Consider the following 22519-nt stretch of genomic DNA (forward strand, 5'->3'; position numbering starts at 1 on the left):
TCCCTAGCCTAGAGAGTCTCTTGGGAAGAAAAGCAAATAGTAATGACATCATAACTGATGTAGACACTGATGCAGTAACAACAAAGGATAACGAGCAGTATAAACCGAAGTAAGACAAAGTCAAAAAAAGGAAAATCCCCTTATAAAACCATCAGATCTCGTGAGAACTCACTATCATGAGAACAGCAGCATGAGGGTAACCACCCCCATGATTCAATTACCTCCCATTGGGACCCTCCCACAACATGTGGAGATTACAGGAACTACAATGAGATTTGACTGGGGACATGGCCAAACCATATCAATTGGGAAGTGCAGCTTTTGGGGAGGTGTTTAAGTTATGAAGCCTCCATCCCCATGAATGCATTAACGCCACTATTAAAAAGCGTTTATGGAAGTGGCTTCTCACTCTTCTGCTCTTCTGCCATGTGAGGACAGAGTGTGCCCCTCTCTTGCCTTTCTGCCTTCTTCAATATAAAGATGCAGCAAGAAAGTCCTTACCGGATGCTGTGCCTTGATCTTGGATTTTGCAGCCTCCAAAACTGTGAAAGATTAAACTTCTGTTCCTTATAAATTACCCAATCTCAGGTATTCTGTTATAGCAGTACAAAATAGACTAAGAGAAGTACCTTTCAGACATAGGGAGCAGATACATCGTTGTGAGAATATGGCCCACTGGAGAAAATCTAAGTAGCTGAGAGCATAAGATGTGTTTAGGAATATGAGAGTAAACTGCTTGGTCTCAAGTGCTATCATAAAGAGTTGAGATTATTTTTATTCAAAGGGTATGGAAAAGAATTGGAGGATTTCAAACAAGGAAAGGGGGCTGAATTTTATATCTTATTCCAGAAAAAACAATTAGGAGCTGCTATTGTTCCTAATAGCAGCTATTAGGAACAGACATTATATTAGGAACAGCTATTATAACAGACAGGACTAATGCACAATGAGACCATACACATCAAAGGCCAGTTGTGAGAGCTATATAATGATCTAAATAAGAAGAGTTGCTACACAAGGGTAGTGGAGGTGGGGATGGACAGAAGAGTCCCAGAAAACATGGTCATTAATTGGGAAAAGAATGATAGAGGGAAAAAAGACTGGAATATGACTTCTGGCTATCTAACCTAGAAAACTGTCTAGTGATGCTATCACAGAAATAAAATAGAGCAGGAGGAGTTTTGAGGTATAAATGATAAATTCAATTTTGGGGCTTATTCAGTTTGAGATTTCTTTGGGACATCTATGTTCAGTGGGCACTTGTGCCAAGGGGAGAAATATAATTGTTATAAGACATGAACACTGATGGCATAAAGTTGACTGTTGAAATCAGGGACATGTAATAGATCACTCAGGTTAATATACACTGCAGGCAGTAGGTTTAAACTTTGTTGATTCACAATCACATTTGAGACTCCATTAAGAACTACAGAAATTTTCAGGAAAAGACTTTCACCCAGAATTCTGCATAAAATTCCAGGTCATTCTTAGGCCTGTGAAAGACAGTGTGAAAACTATCGAGAGAGCCAGAAGAAAACCTCAGAGAGATGGTGTTATGAAAGCAAAGGAAGAGGAGATTCAAGGAAGAAGTGGTCAAGACTTCCAATAGCCACAGAGAGGCCAAATATGATAACTGCAAGCTCCTGGGGTACATGACATGGAGGAGGTCCCTGACCCCAAGTATGCCACTGGAGTGGAATCATGAAGAATGAGTTGAAGAGGGAGTAGTAGCTGAGTAGTTGTACAAGAAGAGTCTTTGAGCATAGAAAGAATGGAGGGGGAGCTGCAGCATGAGGTAGAAGCAGAACTGTTGGTCTGCAGGCTGTCAAGGAGGAAGTTCAAGATGTAGGCAAGGTCTCTAGAGAAGCCTCTGTGTACTGAAATCCAGAGCTTCGATAAATGCAACTGCTTAGGAGAAGAAGAGAAACATGCTCAACTAAGCCAGAAAAGAAAATATATCTCAACTGTAGTGAGATAAAAAAAAAAAAACTGAAGAAAGTTTAAGGAGCCAGATCTGGCTTTTTTTTTTTTTTTTTGACAGAGTCTCACTCTGCCGCCCAGGCTGGAGTGCAGTGGTGCAATCTTGGCTCACTGCAACCTCCGCCTCCCGGGTTCAAGCAATCCTCCTGTCTCAGCCTCCTGAGTAACTGGGACTACAGGCACACACCACAATGCCCAGCTAATTTTTTTTTTTGGTATTTTTAATAGAAACGGGGTTTCACCATATTGATCAGGCTGGTCTTGAACTTGTGACCTCAGACCTGAATTTTAAAAACCAGTCCTGCTCCTGACTTCCTTCCCCTATCGATTTAGGGTGGGCTATTTATGTGGCTTTTATTTTGCTTTGCTTAACAATGGAATTTTGAGATCTTATGACTAAATATCCATTTACAGGCCTACATCTTATGCTTTGAGGCAGTCTGGAATATTCTCTATATAACTATTAATATATAGCGTTTCATATTCTATACTAGGTTGTAAACTATAGTAACACTAATTATAGCTGTCAGCAAATAATATAGCTTTTTATTTCTTGTTTAGTGTGCTCTTAGAAATCTCTGTAGATTTGTCATGGACCCCATTGAAACAATTATATTTTGGTAGTGAATATGTCAACAATTTTAACTTTATATAATTTTTTTTTAAGTTAGCCACATGAGACCTGCAATACCTTATGTATGATACTTTCTGCTTTAGTCACACATTTCATTAAATTTATTGTCACATCTTCAATACCCTTTCACACTGACCTCATCCTTCTATGGTGTTGTCAACTCCAGCTATTTGCCCTCTCTGCACCTAGGCAGACCCATGTGGTGTGAGCACTGCAGGATCCTACTACAGAACCAAACAGGCTGGTGCCACCACTGGGTCCTGGGTTCCAGCCATAGCTCCATCTGCAATGTGCTGTGACCCTTCCAAGCACATTTTCCTTTTCTGCTCAGTAGCTTCTCCAAATATTATGAATAACTTTTTTCAAGCCCCCCAGCACTCACCCTTTCCTCTTCTCACCACTCCTAGCCTTTTATTTTTACAATCTCACCTTTTACTCTGAGTAGATAATATCATATTAAATATTAGTTGTCATATTTATTATCTAATCCTCTATCACACTGTGCCCAAGAGCTTTTCACATATCATTCAATCTTTCTTCAACTAAAAATAAAAGATGCATACAAGTACAGTTTAAAACTAATGATTCATTTAATTTAAAGCAGATGCATTTATCTTTCTATGCAGCTTTTTTTATTTTCAAATTATTAACAAAATGTCATTTCTAAGATTTTAATAAATTCGCTGTCACACATGAAACACACTATGTTCACTGTTAAAATACATCATATGCCAGAAACTAAAATTGCAACTTTTGTTTAAAATTTAAAACACTATGCTCATCAAAAAATCCATCTGTTACCTGGTAATTTTTAACATAGTAATTAGATTAAATGGGATCTCATTTTATAGTTAGAATGTAAATGTTGACATTAAAAGCAAAGCAAAATGGCTATTACCATGGTAAGGAATCATAAGGAGTACAATAAATTATGTAATACATAGTTTTTTCAGTAACAAAAACAAAGGAAACTGCTCAATCTCTGGAGATTCAGATTTTGTTTTTAAAAATCTGAATTTAAAAATTCCTAGCTCTTACATACCACGTATGTCAAAAATGTTTCAAGAAATTATTGTGCTCTGATAAGCTAGGTCTATCTATCTATCCATCTACAGAAATATGAGGTTTCTAATATTATTAAAATCATACTTTGCATTTATAATGTAGTAAGGTACACATGTAGCAAGGCTATCATAATTTTAAAATTCCATATTTTTAAATTCTGAATTTTGAAATTCCTAAGTCTTGGGAAACAAGCACAAAGTTATAATCTGCAGGAGAGATACTTAAAATAATCAAGAGAAAAAGAAGAAACATATAAATGTGACTATTATCCTGGAAAATTCAGTGCAATAAACATTTATTGAACTCTTACTATTTACAAGGCACAACAGGTCCCTACAATACAGAGAATATAATGTTTTCTTTTTAAGTCTTTTTACAGTTGTTCTATAAAGAAAGAAATGGGGGAAAGGTATTCAGCCTCTTGATTGAGTTTCAGAAGTTTGTTCAGGTTCTTTGATCCACCATGCTGTGGACTCCCTGGGTCATAGTATACAGGAGAATTAATAAAAACCTAACAGGAACAACTATTGAAGGTTCTTTGTTTTGTTGTTGTTTAAGCAGACCTGCTTAAGAAAGAAAAATTGATAATTTAAAACAAACAAAAATAGTATGAAAGAGAGGGGAGAAAGAACCATCACTCTAATACCGGAGAAACTAACAATTCACAGTTAGCTAGAAATTGTATATTTATTTTTAAAAATTGAAATACATTCCTGCTAATGACTAAAAATATATACTGGAATGTAGCTGTATTTGTGAATGTCCACTTACTAAACTTCTGACCATGTTTAGAATCTTTCATCAGAGTTACCTCAAACTGTGAAAGAATTGAGAGCCAGTTGATCTATCTCCACAATTACTGGGAGGGTCCAATCACCATTGTTGTTATCAAAGGAAACAGTGAAATGTCAACATTATTGGAATTTTTTACTTACTGGCATTTGTCCTCAGGGCAGCCTGATGCACTGAGTCTACCTGGACCTAAAATGACACCACCGCCCAATCAAGGCTAAATACTCAAAAGTTTTTTAAATAAATGAATGAATGAATACAAACACTATGTCTAATCTCTCCCCTTCCCTTTCTCCAAGGAATATGTGAGCCATTCAAACAGGAACTTTTGAAAGGATAGAAAGCCCTAGAAAGCTCTGTAGAGTTAGAGACTGGGCAAACCATCCTGAATTATCAAATAGAAAAAATGACCAGGTAAGATGACAACACTGTGCAGTTTTCTTGTTACCACATTGTCAATTCAAAACAATGATTTTCCAGATAAGGGGGAAAAAACAGAAGTACTTATTTATTTCCAAAACTAAAAATGAATTTATCTTTTATTCCTTCCAATTGCCTTCCTATATTTAGACTGTGTTGGCTCTGTTCTGGAAAACAGTTGAGCCCTGTTTATCTCAGATAAAGGTGGGCCACTGGACTGTGGTTGAGGAAGAGTTGCATAGGTAACAGACACCAGGAAGGAAGCTCATCCTTGAAATGACCTAAATCAGAATGGGTGTTCCCTGGGAGCTCTTCTTGCATCTAGAGATATTCTTGACTCTTCAGTAAATGATTCTATATTACTAAAGTGATACCAAATTTTTAATTTCATTTAAAGTTACGCATTAATTTATTCTTTTTTTTTTTTTTTTTTTTTTTTTGTGAGAGACGGAGTGCCACTCTGTCTCCCAGGCTGGAGTGCAGTGGTTCCATCTCAGCTCACTGCAAGCTCCGCCTCCTGGGTTCGCGCCATTCTCCTGCCTCAGCCTCCCGAGTAGCTGGGACTACAGGCGCCCACCACCACACCAGGCTAATTTTTTGTATTTTTAGTAGAGACAGGGTTTCACTGTGTTAGCCAAGATGGTCTCGATCTCCTGACCTCGTGATCCACCTGCCTTGGGCTCCCAAACTGCTGGGATTACGGGCGTGAGCCACTGCGCCTGGCCAATTTATTCATTTTTTTGAAGGCAATATAATGCTGTTGTTAACCATACAGGCATGAAAGCCAAACACCCTGTATTTGAACTTAGTTTTTTCAGAATCTTGTCTCAGTTTCTCCTTCTGATGAAATGGGTATAATAACAGTATCTGCCTAGCTCGTAATAGTGCTATGAAGGTTAGAGGAGTTAATATATGCAAAGCCAGTAGAATAGTAACTGACTTTTTTTTTTTTAATTATACTTTCAGCTCTGGGATGCATGTGCAGAAAGTGCAGGTTTGTTACATAGGTATACATGTGCCACGGTGGTTTGCTGCACCCATCAACCCATCATCTAGGTTTTAAGCCCCACATGCATTAGGTGTTTGTCCTAATGCTCTCCCTCCCCTGGTCCCCCACCCCCTGACAGGTGCTGGTGTGTGATGTTCCCCTCCCTGTGTCCACGTGTTCGCATTGTTCAACTCCCTCTTATGAATGAGAACATGCGGTGTTCGGTTTTCTGTTCCTGTGTTACTTTGCTGAGAATGGTTTCCAGCTTCATCCATGTCCCTGCAAAGGACATGAACTCATCCTTTTTTATGTCTGCACAGTATTCCAGGGTGTATATGTGCCATATCTTCTTTAATCAGTCTATCATTGATGGGCATTTCGGTTGGTTCCAAGTCTTTGCTATTGTGAATAGTGCTGCAATAAACATATGTGTGCATGTGTCTTTATAGTAGAATTATTTATAATCCTTTGGGTATATATCCAGTAACGGGATTGCTGGGTCAAATGGTATTCCTGGTTCTAGATCTTTTAGGAATCCCCACTCTGTCTTCCACAATGGTTGAACTAATTTACAGTCCCACCAACAATGTAAAAGTGTTCCTATTTCTCCACATTCTCTCCAGCATCTGTTGTTTCCTGACTTTTTAATGATTGCCATTCTAACTGGCATGAGATGGTATCTCACTGGGGTTTTGATTTGCATTTCTCTAATGACCAGTGGTGATGAGCTTTTTTTCATATGTTTGTTGGCCGCATAAGTGCCTTCTTTTGAGAAGTGTCTGTTCACATCCTTTGCCCACTTTTTGATAGGGCTGTTTGATTTTTTCTTGCAAATTTGTTTAAATTCCTTAAAGATTCTGGATTTTAGACCTTTGTCAGATTGATACATTTCAAAAAATTTTTCCCATTCTGTGGGTTGCCTGTAAACCCTAATGATAGTTTCTTTTGCTGTGCAGAAGCTCTTTAATTTAATTAGATCCCATTTGTCAATTTTGACATTTGTTGCAATTGCTTTTGGTGTTTTAGTCATGAAGTCTTTGCCCATGCCTATGTCCTGAATGGTATTGTCTAGGTTTTATTCTAGGGTTTTTATGGTTTTAGGTTTTACGTTTCAGTCCTTAATCCATCTTGAGTTAATTTTTGTATAAGGGGTAAGGAAGGGATCAAGTTTCAGTTTTCTGCATATGGCTAGCCATAACTGACTTATTATAATGCAATCAAGTTAGCCACTGGTATTACTTAAAATAACAATTCACAGCTCCTTTTTATTTGCTTTGATAACTAACATCCAACTGAGAATAAGTATAACAGCAGAGATAGGGCCGGGCGCGGTGGCTCACGTCTGTAATCGCAGCACTTTGGGAGGCCGAGGCGGGCGGATCACGAGGTCAGGAGATCGAGACCATCCTGGCTAACATGGTGAAACCCTGTCTCTACTAAAAATACAAAAAATTAGCCGGACATGATGGCAGGCGCCTGTAGTCCCAGCTACTCGGGAGGCTGAGGAGGAGAATGGCGTGAACCCAGGAGGCAGACCTTGCAGTGAGCCAAGATCGCACCACTGCACTCTAGCCTGGGTGACAGAGCGAGACTCCATCTCAAACAAAAAAAAAGAGCAGAGATAATTCCCAAATGTTCCTTCCAAACACTCATTTCATCAGTGCATTATAACTCAGACCAAGATAAGAATGATGCTTATGTTCCAAGGTTGGTCCATAAAGGTCTTTCCTCACCTATTAGTTTGTTTAACTACAGAACTAATATTCTTAGCCTGCATTTTGAATCCTAGAATCATCAAATTATGCCATACACAGGAGGAAAAAAAAAAAGAAAGGAGTGATAAATTTCACTGTAGAGGAAATTGTAGTTTCTCTGAAAGATTTTATCACAATATAACTTCTAAACACTTCCTATACAAAAAGCAACCATTCGGAAACTAAACTGAATTGGCAGGGCATGGTGGCTCACTCCTGTAATCCCGTACTTTGGGAGGCGAAGGTGGGCAGATCACAAGATCAGGAGTTCAAGACCAGCCTGGCCAACATGGTGAAAACCCATCTCTACTAAAAATACAAAAATTAGCCAGGCATGGTGGTGTGCACCTATAATCCTGGCTACTCAGGAGGCTGAGGCAGGAGAATTGCTTGAACCCAGGAGGCAGAAGTTGCAGTGAGCCGAGATTGTGCCACTGCACTCCAGCCTGAGCAACACAGTGAGACCTCATCTCAAAAAAAAAAAAAAAAGAAAAATAGAAACTCATCTGAATAAATTAGTATTATTTAGAAAACTAAGAACATTCTTAGTGTCACTCAAATAAAACTAATAAACAAGTTTTATTAGTTTTATAGGCTGAGAAGTATCAAATAAAACTAACCTATTTATTAGTTTTATTTGAGTGAAACTGAAAATGTTCACTGAATCTATAAAGGTAATACTATTAGAACTCACCCTCCAAAATAATATAGATCATGTCTTATCATTTGTTTCCTTCAGTTATAATGTTTCCAACCGGTTTTCAATCCAACCCAATGAGGTCAGGCAAATATAAACAAAAATATCTTGCAAATGTTGAAACTCTGGGTGAATACTGGCACCTAAAACACATGGACAGAATGTCCCATCTACTACTAAAGCTCACCAATCTGTATGGCAACCTCAAAAATGGATGATCTTCCTTTTGTTAGCATACATCCTCCTTACATCCACTGCCTCATGAAAGAAACCTGAAGGTCCTTGAAATCTTCTTCAACCTAGACCATCAACCTTTCACCAGTCCTTGTGAAATCAACCTTCGGAATATATTTTTCATCTGTCCATTTTTCCTCATCTTCCTAACCCAAACAACTATCTGTTAACCACATACAACCATTCTCTACACAGAAGTCAATGATCCTCTTTGAAAAAAATTGTAAATTTTCCCATTGCATTTATGATAAAGTTTAAAATACTAAAAATGACCTACATATTGTAGGTTAAGCTAATATTCTAATTTTCACAGGGCCTGTATCAATATGCAATTATACGTAGTTGTGTGATTATTCATTTAATGAATAAATGGTAAAAACCAATAAAGACAGGAACAACTTTGCATTTTCATCATTGTATACTTAGTACCTAACAGTTTCTGATCCATAATCAATTCCTAGTAAAGATTTGTTGAATATATTATTTTTAAAAAATACAATCCCTAAAACCTCTATTATACTCAGATTCTATCTACCAGATTCTGTCAGTAAATTATTTGCTCTATAAAGTCACCATTCGTAAAATAATTTTTCCTTTTGTTTTTCTTTCCTAAACTGGGATGCCCAAAGGGCTTACTTGCACACAAGTCTCATAGGAACAAGACACATGTCACACCAGGTCAGAACAACCAACCAATCGTTCTGAGGCTTGTCTCTGACAATGACATTAAAGGCTATTTTGTAAAAACCTCATTCATTTTACCTGTATCTCTCATGACTGGTCATATCCTTTACAATCCTTTCCATCCAGAAGAGTTCTTCATCTGTATGACTTTAGTTGTCACTACTGGAATAACTGAGTAGAGCAGAGAATCATGGGAATCTGCAGATATACATAATCTGCCTATTTAGAGTAAGCAATTTACCTCCCTGGAGATCATTCCAGAGAATGAGCTCACATTCGAAAATGAATGTAAGAAAGTGGTTCAACTCAACATTTTTATTAAACTCTAATTATACGTAAACCTCAGAAGCTTGTGTATAATAACATGAGTAAATGTACTAAAATTCCTTCTATCTTTGGCCTTTAAAAAGAATATACCATTTTTCGAGAGCCTTTCCCAGAAGTAGATTAAAGCTCCACTCTAGGCTGGTGAAGTATCTAATATCTATCTGAAAGGCAATCAGTGGTTTTATTTTTAATGTGTTGAATCATGTGAAGATTACAAACATGTATACACATCTGTGTGGTCTTTGCAAATAAAAAAAATAACTAATTCTTAATTGACACTGAACTCTGAATTATTTTTTGCAATTATATATTAACATGGGAAATTCAGGAAATTTCCAAAACTATCTTATAAAACCCAAACTAATGAAAAGCAGAAATCTAACTCAGTTCCCCTATTTGATAGTTTAGCTACATACTGAAAACAGACAAATAGTTTTTAATATTTATATTTGGATAATACTTAACACTTTACATAAGTGTAATCAAGTTTGGTTTAACACGGTCCTTTCCTTAAACTTGCTGAATTCCTAGCTAAACACGTCTCTAAGAAAAATAAAGATGAAGAAAGGAAGGAAAGATACTGGCTATTTTTAATAAAAACAATATAATAATAGTCACCATTTGAGTGTTTATTAAATCCTAATGTGCTCCATCACAAATCAGTTGTATAAAGTATTGATATTACTTACAATAATACTCTTAAATGAGTACTATTCAGATATTTCAGATGAGGAAGCTGGGTCTCAGGAATTTGATGCACTTTGCTCAAATTACATACCTAATCAATTGTAACACCCAGGTCTGACTGCTCCCAAAGCTCATGTACTATCAACTTCGTTACAGTGGCTGTTTATTTAGCTCTACAGCAAATTCTTATTACAAATGTGACCCACAAACATTAAAAAAAAAGTATAGATGTAAAAACGACCTAATATTGCAATAGCAAGTTAGTAGCAGAGATGGGGCTAAAAACACCATCTTCTGAGTCCAGCCCAATATTCTTTCCACTGAAGTAAATTACAGTATAACAATATCAATTTAATTAATAAAGATTACTTTGAGCCTCAAAATTTCCCCTAAAGTTGATTACATTTTTACAGGCAAAAAGCTGCATGCTAAAAACATGCCCTGTTTTATGGTGAGTTTGTATGTTTCTCACTTTTATGACTACCCATTATCTTATCCCTCTTTTTCCTCTTCCTTCTCACAGATGTTTGATCTCTAAGTGCATTCACAGTCAAAGCCTAGCTTTCAGGATAAGTCCACATTTGTGTCAAATCTTTAAGCCAACCCTGTAAGTCTCTGCCTCAAGTCCCCTCAAACACTATTCTTCTATTTTAGTCTTCTTCCTTATTCTGAAGCTTCCTTTCTGCTCTGTTCCTCTCCCTGCTTTCATCTTGTTGTACTTCAGCACCTGTCTGTCTCTGTCCTTGAACCCTAAGTCACAGTTGAGATCCCCACATCCATCAGACAATTACAAGCTGGTTTTTCAATTATCACTTGCCTCTGAGTCCCTGTCCCTGTCCTCTTTAGCTGTTAGGACACAATCATCCATCTAGGAACCTTCTCTTAATCCTCCACCCACTACCAACTGCCTAGATCACAAAGTGTTTTTGCCAGCCTACAAAAAACATAGCCTTTGCCCTCCTAAACGTCCTTTAGTCAAGACAGCTGCTGGTACCATTACTGCTGGTACTGCTTCTTCCCATTGTATCCTGCTTCTCCCTGGAGTAAGAATCTAGTTTCTAATTATTACCAGTGTCTGCCTTTTTCCCTGATCCTTTTATATGGAACCACTCATGCCTCGCTGAGAGTAACAGGAACAAATAGGCCTATTACTTGAGGAACATAATAAATATTTTCCTCCCGGAGGAGAGAATAGCAATCTTTCTTAAACCAGTGCTGACTCTTGCATTTTGGAAGGCTTTGCTGAATCCATCACTGAGATCCCTAAAGATAGAAGACATACGACTCTGACAGCATCACAGAAAATTGGATACAATCTCACAGCATGAGAAAACACACTGCTGAGTGGGTATAATGCTAAATAATAATGGGATGATCTAAAGAGAGGAGCCGATGAGTCATAGGAAGCACAGTAAATGTTTCAGTCAAATTAAGTAGCACAAGACTCACTTTAGGAGGGTTCCAGGAAAAGACCAAAAGCGTAGGATGGAATTCAGATGAGAAACGTGTTTGCCCAAAGCTTAAATCCAACAGAACAGACTATTGAAATTGCAAAAATCTTAAGCTACTATTAAAAAGTAAACTAAAAATTAGTGAACATCAATTTCAAATTATTTCATCATTATGCATATAAAATATTAAAAATAAAAATGTTTTTTCTCATAATAAAATGAGAAAATCTAACTTTATAAATGACAACAATAACCAAAACACAGAAAGTAAAAAAGCCCGAGGTTAAATTCAAATTCTCATTATTGAATGAGGCAAGAGGCTACGTACAAGAAACCATTTTACCTTCGTAATAATCCTAACTTCGTTGTCAAAAGTTTGATTGATACTAAATAATTTCAAATTCTAAGTTGTCTCCTTTAAATCTCCCAATTTTACAGTTATCATAAATTTAAAAAGACTACCTCTGAGGAGATATTACAACACAGTCACAATTAAAAAGCTAGAAGAAATTATTCTGAGTAAAACACATATACGTAGGTAACTAACCTGCACATTGTGCACATGTACCCTAAAATTTAAAGTCTAATAAAAAAATAAATAAATAAATAATAAAAAATAAAAAAATAAAGGAAAGAAAGCAAAAAAAAAAAAACAAGGAAGTATTCTGAATAACTTAGAATATAAATGGGAAACTAATTGGGAAATAAATCTCTAATCTAAAATTAATAAATAAGAGGTACTTGGATAATGCTACTTAAGATAAATAACATTTGGGACACAAGAAGATTTTAAATTCATGATAAATCAATTGTGTGTTACTTGCGAGTGGACTGTCCGCCTCAGGATATCTGCCTCTGGAGGTGTCCTATGCTGCAATTCAGAAGCCAGTGCCCATCCAGATAGGGAAAATCACCTAACCTCTCACAAACATGATTGCAAAAAGTAATGGCTGCAGCACCAGGAATGTGCAAATTCTATTTCTATCCTCAGTCATGAGGAACAGACCATGAAAAACAGTAGAATGTTTGGTGGCTGTCCTACAATGTTATCTTTAACCAGACAGTTAAAGATATCTGGTCAGGGCAGGTTCACACAGCAAGACAGCAGGAGGCAGTGGAAACTATGAAGAATAGATGGAAGAGCTATACCATAAATATCTATTATTTCCCCAATGTGAATTTCTCCACTATTTCGGTCAAGCATTCATCAATTTTACTACTCTTATATATTCATGTGAAAACATGGAGGCTTCGAAGTTGTGTTTGTCACCAAGCTTCCTGTCACGAGAAGAAAACACTTCCTGACCTTGCATCATCTCCAATAACTTCCCTGGTTTCATCATTTTTTCCAAAGCCATTCCCTCTTCCACTGAAATATCTCAGATCTTCCCATGTTCCCATCTCTTCCCACTATTTGCTTATTAGATTGATTCAGGAAAAAAAGTTAAGCCAAAAAAGTGAAGTACCTGGAAGAGCAGGAGTTAGCAAGGATGAATGTGGAATGTAGGACTCCATGGAGTCGACCAGCTGCTCTGAAGGGCTACCTTGGCATTATTCGCAGATAAAGCTTCCATGCAAACAGCATTTTGCTCTTCCTCAACCCAATTGTGCTTTTTCAAACAAAAAGTATGAATGGTTATGTTTTTCATTGGAGACTGAGGTAAGGGAGTAAAATGCTATTTGCATAGAAGCTATATCTTCTCTCAAAGTACCTCAACTTAAAACTTAGCCAACAGACCTTGTTCTTCAATCCACATGTTCTTCCTCCAGACACATGCCTCTCTCACAGCTAGTTTTTCATTAAAGCCAGTCTTTTCTATGCAAGAGGAAAGGTGACTACAAAATGTTTTTTCCAGTCCATTGTTCACCTGCGTTGGAACATCTGATCCAGTGATAGTACGTCACTAGGTGCCTTAATTAATAAAGCCAAAATATCTTTCCACTAGCAAACTAATCATATTCACTTTTACTCTCCCATTTTTAATTAATCTCTCCTATTTCATTTCACCCTCTCATCTCTTTCCTCTATGGGATTATCTTAGGTATCTAATCCAATTCACTCCTGTTTAATGAATGTAATTGCAACCAGTCTGCAATTCCTAAGGTTTTGTTTCTTTGCTTTTTTCTTTTGTAGCCCATCTCTTTGCTACACTCAAGCTTTACATTTTCTTACCCACTTAGTACTAAAACTTGCCTAGCTAAGTTTTCTTAGAAAAATTTAGAAATCTTCCACTGCTGAAACAATAATCGTACCTTTAAACTATTTTCTTAATGTTTATTTGCCTGAGAAGATTGTCCAAGGAGATGAAGGGCTGAATAAAAGTTTAGTGATATAAGCTTAGAAAATCAAATTAATTGTTCCTTTTTCAGTAAGAAAGATAGAACCTGAGGACCTTCAATAAAGTTGTCTAAATTTCAGAATATCCTATAGATGAAGCACAGCATGTGGTTACTGTAGATCCATGTTGGATGAACAAGTTTTGAAGTCTTTCCCTCATTACACTATATGAAATATGTGTATGTTATACCCCGCCCTTAGCAAGAGCTAAGAAAAATCTAAATCTCATCCTTTCTGATTACATAAAATGATCATGACTCAACCCCCAACAAATTCTCCCAACATCTGCATATTCTACCAGTCTACCCTAGGTATCTTCACCTCTTAGCAAGAATTTATTTTTGCCAGTCATACCTAGTGGGAATTGTTGAATCAGCTGAACAAGGACTATATCTTATGCTATGTTCTATTCACCACATATCCCAATCAATACATTATAATAATATCAAATTTTTAATATGTTCCAAGATTAATATAAATATGATTTTCCACTGGTAAATTTTTTATAACTTAATAATTTAATAGTTTTCTGAAATTAGAATTATGATTTCCTTATGTTAAAAAAACACCAGATAAAAACTTCCAATAAAATTACTAATTTAAAAACATGTATACCACATAGGCTGGGCGCAGTGGCTCATGCCTGTAATCCCAGAATTTTGGGAGGCCAAGGCGGGCGGATCACGAGGTCAGGAGTTCGAGACCAGCCTGACCAATGTGCTGAAACCCCATCTCTACTAAAAATACCAAAAAAAAAATTAGCAGGGCACCACGCATGCGCCTGTAATCCCAGCTACTCGGGAGGCTGAGGCAGAAGAATCGCTTGAACCTGGGAGGCAGAGGTTGCAGTGAGCAGAGATTATGCCTGGGCAACAAAGAGAGACTCCGTCTCAAAAAAAAAAAATGTATACCACATAGCCAACGTGCATAGGAAAAAAATGCTCAACATCACTAATCATTAGAGAAATGCAAATAAAAACCATAATGAGATACCATCTTAGAACAGTCAGAGTGGCTATTACTAAAAAGTCAAAAAATAACAGATGCTGGTGAGGTTGCAGAGAAAAGGGAACACTTATATGCTGCTGGTGGAAATGTAAATTAGTTCAGCCATTGTGTAAAGCAATTTGGTGATTTCCCAAACAACTTAAAACAGAATTACCATTTGACCCAGCACTCCCATTATTGGGTACATAGCCAAAGGAACATAAATTATTCTGCCATAAAGACATTCATGTTTATGTACATTGCAACACTATTCACAACAGCAAAGACATGGAATCAACCTAAATGCCCACCAATGGTGGACTGGATAAATAAAATGTGGTAAATATACAACATGGAATATTATATAGGCATAAAAAAGTCTGAAATTTTATCCTTTGTAGCAACAGTAATGGAACTAGAGGCCATTATCCTAAGCAGATTGACACAGGAACAGAAAACCAAATACCACATGTTCTTACTTATAAGCGGGAGATAAACATTGAGTAGTCATGGACACAAAGAAGGAAACAGCAGACACTGGAGCCTACTTGAGGGTGGGGGAAGGGAGGAAAGTGAGGACTGAAAAACTACCTATGGGGTACTATGCTTATTACCTGGGTGATGAAATAATCTGTATGCCAAAGCCCTGTGATGTGCAATTTATCTACCTAACAAACTTGCACAAGTACCTCTGAACCTAAAATAAAAGCTAACAAATAAATAAATGAATAAAAAGTGTACCCATTCATAAAAATCTCTATTCTGTTGCTTGGAAATGAAAATTCTGTATTTTAATTGCTTTTGTTTTCTCTTGAAGAATGTTAAAGACATCTTTAAGGTGGTATGCATATATTATTGATTCTTTTTAACAGCAAAAAACAAAAGGTAGATTTAGTGATCTTAGGAATCCTTGTGAGCATAAGTCACTGGAATAGGAGCTGCAATTAGAATTATATGCACTCAATAAAATATTTGCATTTGCCTTACAGATTGCTTACTACCTACTAAAGTGAGCATAAATATATGTTTGCAATAAGCTTCCAAGTCCTATAATTATGTGAAAATAAATTACACACAAAAAGAATTTAAAATGGGAGCTGATATATGAAAGTTTTCAAACTGACATTCGGTAATAATTTTCTAAGAAAATCAAATTAAATTTCAAAAAATTAGAATTTATAGAATTCTTATTAGCCTAATAATTTCTTGCATAGCAATGAACACACTAAATAAAAAGTTGAATTTTATATAAGAAATGTGAGAATAATGCCTTGCCATTTCAAGTATTTATGTCAGAAATAAACAGATTTATGGAATATCGACATGTTTATTTTTTGAGTTTGAGATTCTTAAAAGATTGATGAAGATAAAGACTTCAAAATTCCCTAAAGCTTTTGACATTGTGGTTAGCTCTGCAAATGTACCATTCTTTCTAGATCTTCTGAATTTTATGAACAGTTAAGTCAATCCAAATAACCAGGATTAGGAAAGGGGAAGAAGGAGGAGAGGAGAATAAAGCCATGAAAAATTTCTAAAATTTGCTCCCTGCCTTATTTGGAACTGGAGAAAATAGAATCAACTCATGCAATTGACCTGAAAACTAAACATGATCCTAGTAATTGAAGGTGAAGATGGACTAGACCATTCTTAGTGATTACCTTCTCCCAATATTTACCTACTTACAGCTTTCTCTACAAGCCACTTCCATGGTAAAAATTATTATGAAAATTTCAATAACCAAAAGTGCATTTATGAAATACGTGGTATTAACAGCAGTTTACTACATATATTTACTAACCCAAAAGGGTAAAATCTCTTTTTCAAGAAGTACTAAATCTAATAATTAATAGCACAACCAAAAGAAAAACAACACATTTCCTTATTTAAATTTGCTCATTTCATCTTGTGAAAATTTTTTAGCATAGCATATGACAGGTGACATAGAAATTATTCTTTAAAAATATGTCAAAATTATTTGTTAAAAGAAAAAACTCAAACAAGATTTAAAACCCCACTTTTGCTCCACAACCATGCATTCACCAATTCCAAACTGACAAAATAGAAACTGTTAAAGTTGGCATTTCATTGTCTGAATTAAAAAATACTTACACTATTGGTTTTTCCAGACGACTTCCCTGTGAACCAACAATCTCTCCCAATGTACAAAACACTTGTCCCAGAAAGTCCTGAAATCGATAAAAAGATTAAAGCTCATAAGTTTCCAAACTATCTTTACAGTATATGTTTTGTACATCATACATCTGCATTGTTTTCATTGCTGAATATTGACATTTCTAACTTCCAATAATAGGTAAAATACGCTCAATATGCATTAATCTTACCACGTGACTTTCACATGTTTGCACAGCATTTTGTGTTTTTAATCACAGAGCAGTTATTCTGAGTTCACAGGCATTGCATTTGTTTTCTTTTTATGTTTTAAGTTACAATAAAAAATAGAGAAAAGTTGGAGGTTTTGAATGCACAATTGGCTTAACTTCGGATGCCTCTGAATTACTGGAATTGTTGGCTGAGGAGACAAAATGAGAAAGCACACAGCAGAGGTGGCTAATCCCAGTAACACTTAGAGAAAGGTCATGTGATGCAGTAGCCTCAACTAGGGTCCACAGCCAACCTGCCAGGTGTCTATTCTAGTACTATCACTTACTAACTGTGATTGTAGGCAATTAATTAAGCTCTGCAGTTTGCTCTTCTCTATAATGTATTAGTACCTCCTCATAAAATTGTTCTGAGGGTTCAATTAGTTATTGCATGAGTTAATACTAGCATATTGTAAGTGCCTAAAAATGGGTTAAGTAAAATATGAAGTAAAATCTCTTTTTCAAGAAGTACTAAATCTAATAATTAATAGTACAACCAAAAGAAAAACAACACATTTCCTTATTTAAATTTGCTCATTTCACCTTGTGAAAATGTTTTAGCATAGCATATTAAGTAAAATATAAGTAAAAAATGAAGTAACGTTCATTAACATACAATCGTATGATTCTTATTTTCAAAACTCAGAATAACCCTGTAAATGAGAGGTCTGATATTAACATTGCATTTCACATATAAAGAAACTAAGTGTTTATTTCACATTGCATGCCTATATCAAAACATCTCATGTACCTCATAAATACATACACCTACTATGTACTCACAAAATTTTTTTAATTAATTTAATTTAATTTAATTAAAAAAAGAAACTAAAACTCTAGAAAGTTGATTTTCTATAAATAGCAGAGCCAAGACAAACTCTGATGTTCTGATTCCAGATTGATATGCCACATAAGAATTTAAATACCATAAGTACAATGCAAACTCATATATCTATAAAATAAGGGCACCAACACCATCTGGATATGTAGGTCAAGAAAATGTGAAGTTGTTCCAGGGAAAGACACGTGCCTTCTAGTTTAGCCTGTATATGATTCAAAGAATTGCCCTGTTCTAAAACAAGGTGGGAGATCTCTCTAAATTGTTTGTGTAGTGAACAGGACCAAGAAAATTCCTAAGAAGGATGGACAGAGAGGATTAATGGCAAACAAAATGTATTCAGTATACTAAATAAACAAATCTATTTAGTTTAGTAGTTTTACAGAGAAATGACTTTCTCAGATGAAAGAAAAAAAGCCAGCTCATGGTGAGGAACTAGTATTGGCCCCATTTCTCAGATAAGGGAACTGAGGCACAGAGAAAGTAAATTGCTCAGAGCTACAATTTGGGACCAAGTCTAAACCCAAGGCTTATTACTCACCTAATCACTATGCCAAGCCATGCTGCCTCTCTGCTTCTAGTCTAATGAAAGGAATGAGACCCAGTCACAAAAAAGTTTAGCAAGCCACAAAAGTAAAAACTATGTTCTTCAGTGTTGGAGGTGGGGAAAGTGGGGGTGAGAAGTGCTCTAATTTAAAAGAGGAGGAAAAGGTATCTGTAGACTAGCATAGTCAAGGGAACACTTTCCCAAAGGAATTACTTTCTTGAGAGCCAGTAAGGAATCAGATCAGATATTGCTTGGAGAGAAGATAATTGGACATTCTAGATTTACAGAACAGATCAGAGTTACAGGCCAGAGAATAATGAGAAAAGAGAAGGACTCAAGTAAAAAGCAGAAATGGAGATGAAGAGCCAAGCCCAGAGAGAGCCCTCATGACCAGACAAAAAAGTTGTCTTAGGGTCATCAGAAGCAACCAGAAGCCTTTCACCAATTTAGGGACACCATTAGAGCAGTGCATTCAGAAGATTACTCAAGTGCCTATTTGCAGAGTGATTTCAGGAATGAGGAAAAAAACTAGAAGCCAGATCAATCAGAAGGCTATGGTAGTTAATAGGAGGCAAAGTGTTAAGGTTCCAAACAGTACCGCACAGAAAAATGACAGGATTTGGTGAAAACCGTACTTGCACATGAGACAAAAAATAACCCCACACCTGATACTTGGATACTGCCGGCATGGCCATACCTTCATTAAACTGCAAATCACTTTAAATTTGCTTTCAAATACATAAAGCGAATTTAAGATAAAGCTTTCCCATATTTAAATTAAACACCTTTCATAATGGCACTTCTTTATCAATATCAAAACAGATTTTACAAATGTTTATGGAATTTTAATAAACCTAAATTTCTTTAAGTCTCATGACAGCTAGAAAGAACTGAAAACTGAAGATCTGAAATGTATCATTGCTCTTCTGAGTCAGCAGCAAAAAAACACACAAGGGCGATTCCAGAATTCTTTTCTAAGGATAGTTATGCTAATGGGCACCTGCAAATACTACATATTAAATGGACTTTGCCAATGGAGTAGCGAGTCTCAGTAAAAGCCATCTGTGCTGAAATTGCTCAAGAGAATAAAACAGAAATATTGAGCAGGATCATATTAATATGGAGACATACTAACAAATACAAGAGAACACATGAACAATCATCTTGGCTGAACAAAATCAACAAAATATGCACCAAAAAGCTATGATGTGAATCTGTGTATTTCTGTGTCAAAGGCCACACACACACTGGTGTCAACCAGCTCCGGCCAGTCGTAGCTGATTGGCCAGAACTCCACTAGACTGGTTTGATAAACCCCTGAATTAAAAACACCTGAGTGCTAGGTAATGAGGATGATTTTATACCTACAAGAAGCATAGGAAAGTGTATGTGGCTTGACATACACTATGACATACACCACTGGACTCTACAGAAAAAGCCCCAGGAGAAAACTAAGTCAGAAGTCATTTCCTTTTCCAGCTCCACCAGCGCAGGGGAATGCAATCACCCAATTAGCTAAACTGAGACTGCTGAAGAAGCAACACAGGCCCATAATGGCGGACGTGAAAAGCACAGGCATCAGCTGAGAAGGAAAACAGTACTGTGGTGGTAAGCTGGACATACAGCCATACAGGGCAGTATTGCCAGATCACTTCCCAGGCCTCTCCCTTAAAGGTGAAGCTGAGAACTGTAAGGCTATAGAAGACCTCGGCCTGTTGCTCTTGCAAATTCAGGTAAGTATAATGTACATACGACTTGAATGGAGGCCTCTACAGGTACCGTACATTTTGCCCCCCAAATATTTATGGCACTCTCAGCTAATGTTTGTATTTTTAGTAGAGACAGGGTTTCGCCACGTTGGCCAGGATGGTCTCGAACTCCTGAGCTCAGGTGATCCACCTGCCTCAGCCTTCCAAAGAGCTAGGATTAGAGGCATGAGCCACTGCACCCGGGCTTGATTCAATATTTTAGTAGAAACAATTTCTCACATTTTAATATTATAAAAAAAAAAGTAGAATTTGTCTTTTTAATGGATAGATCCATCTACAAACCAAAATGCTAAATCCAACCTCCAAGAGATAATACAAAGTTCTAAATTTAAATTACAAATACAATTTCTAAAATTATACCCTATCCCTGAATGTATACATTTCTTTTCCCTCAGCACAACTGTTGGTTTTTAAGATATTTTTGGCTATGCCAGGAGCAGTGGCTCACACGTGTAATCCCAGCACTTTGGGAGGCCAAGGCGGGCGGATCACTTGAGGTCAGGTGATCAAGACCAGTCGGGCCAACGTGGTGAAACCCCATCTCTACTAAAAATACAAAAATTAGCTGGGTGTGGTGCTGTGTGCCTGTAATCCCAACTACTTGGGAGGCTAAGGCAGGAGAATCACTTGATCCTGGAGGCAGAGGTAACAGTGAGCTGAGATCGTGGCACTGTACTCCAGCCTGGGTGACAGAGTGAGACCTTATCTCAAAAAAAAAAAAAAAAGAAAAGATATCTTTGGCTTTCTAACAGTCCAAATGAAGGCAGTTAAATAAGACACTGAAAGAAAATTAAGTTTTCAACAAGTAGATGATCAGTGACTGAAATTAACCTTTTTTTTTTTTTTGAGACGGAGTCTTGCTCTGTCGCCCAGCCTGGAGTGCAGTGGCATGATCTCGGCTTACTGCAAGCTCCACCTCCCGGGTTCACACCATTCTCCTGCCTCAGACTCCTGAGTAGCTGGGACTACAGGCACTCGCCACCACGCCCAGATAATTTTTTGTATTTTTAGTAGAGACGGGGTTTCACCGTGTTAGCCAGGATGGTCTTGATTTCCTGACCTCATGATCTGCCCGCCTTGGCCTCCCAAAGTGCTGGGATTACAGATATGAGCCACCGCACCCAGCCACCAATTTTTAAAAATTATCCACATATTGGCCAGCCATGGTGGCTCACGCCTGTAATCCCAGCACTTTAGGGGACAGAGGCCAGTGGATCGCTTGAGGTCAGGAGTTTAAGACCAGCCTGGGCAACATGGTGAAAATCTGTCTCTACTAAAAATACAAAAATTAGCAAGGTATGGTGGTGTAGGCCTGCGGTCCCAGCCACTTGGTAGGCTGAGGCAGGAGAATAGCTTGAACCCAGGAGGTTGAGGTTGCGGTGAGCCAAGATCGGGCCACTGCACTCCAGCCTGAGTGACAGAGTAAGACACTGTCTCAAAAAAAAAAAAAAGATCCACATATATATTCAATAATTGCAAACATATACCACACACAACTTTTCAAAATAAAGCTATGCTATAGTAAAATAACATTCTACCATAGTTTTTAAATATTTATATTCACAAATATTACAAATCTATGGAAAATATTTACATGTTCCAGCACATCACTTTTGATAGAACACTAGCTCATCAATAACAAAGTTCAAAATGTAATATGTTAACAGAAAATAAGTAAATATTCTCACTGCTAGTAAACATGGTGAGACAGGTGCTATGCCAAATAACTAGAAAACTTACTAAATATTATGATTAAATATCTGAAATATAGCATGATCAAATAATAATATTAAATATGACATTATACTATGACAAAGTATCATTATTAAATACTAAGCCCTGAATAAGGGCCAGTTTTACGTGCAAACGAACCCATCTAATATAACTTAATGAGTGCTGAAGTTACTATACTCAAACCCATCTCAGGCATTATCCCTATCTCTGTC

At 36.8% G+C, this 22519-nt stretch overlaps 1 protein-coding gene across 2 annotated transcripts in view; it reads right to left on the bottom strand.

Moving 5' to 3' along the window:
- The window catches only part of CPNE8 (copine 8), a 264159-nt gene that overhangs the window by 159079 nt on the left and 82561 nt on the right, over positions 1 to 22519 (bottom strand). For both annotated transcript variants that reach the window (XM_054443312.2, XM_063672626.1), the window contains one exon: positions 17148 to 17224. In XM_054443312.2, the coding sequence (XP_054299287.1) occupies positions 17148 to 17224 (77 nt within the window). The remainder of the gene's footprint in view (positions 1 to 17147; positions 17225 to 22519) is intronic.

This window comes from Pongo pygmaeus, chromosome 10, assembly GCF_028885625.2.
Source record: "Pongo pygmaeus isolate AG05252 chromosome 10, NHGRI_mPonPyg2-v2.0_pri, whole genome shotgun sequence".
Classification (NCBI taxonomy): domain Eukaryota; kingdom Metazoa; phylum Chordata; class Mammalia; order Primates; family Hominidae; genus Pongo; species Pongo pygmaeus.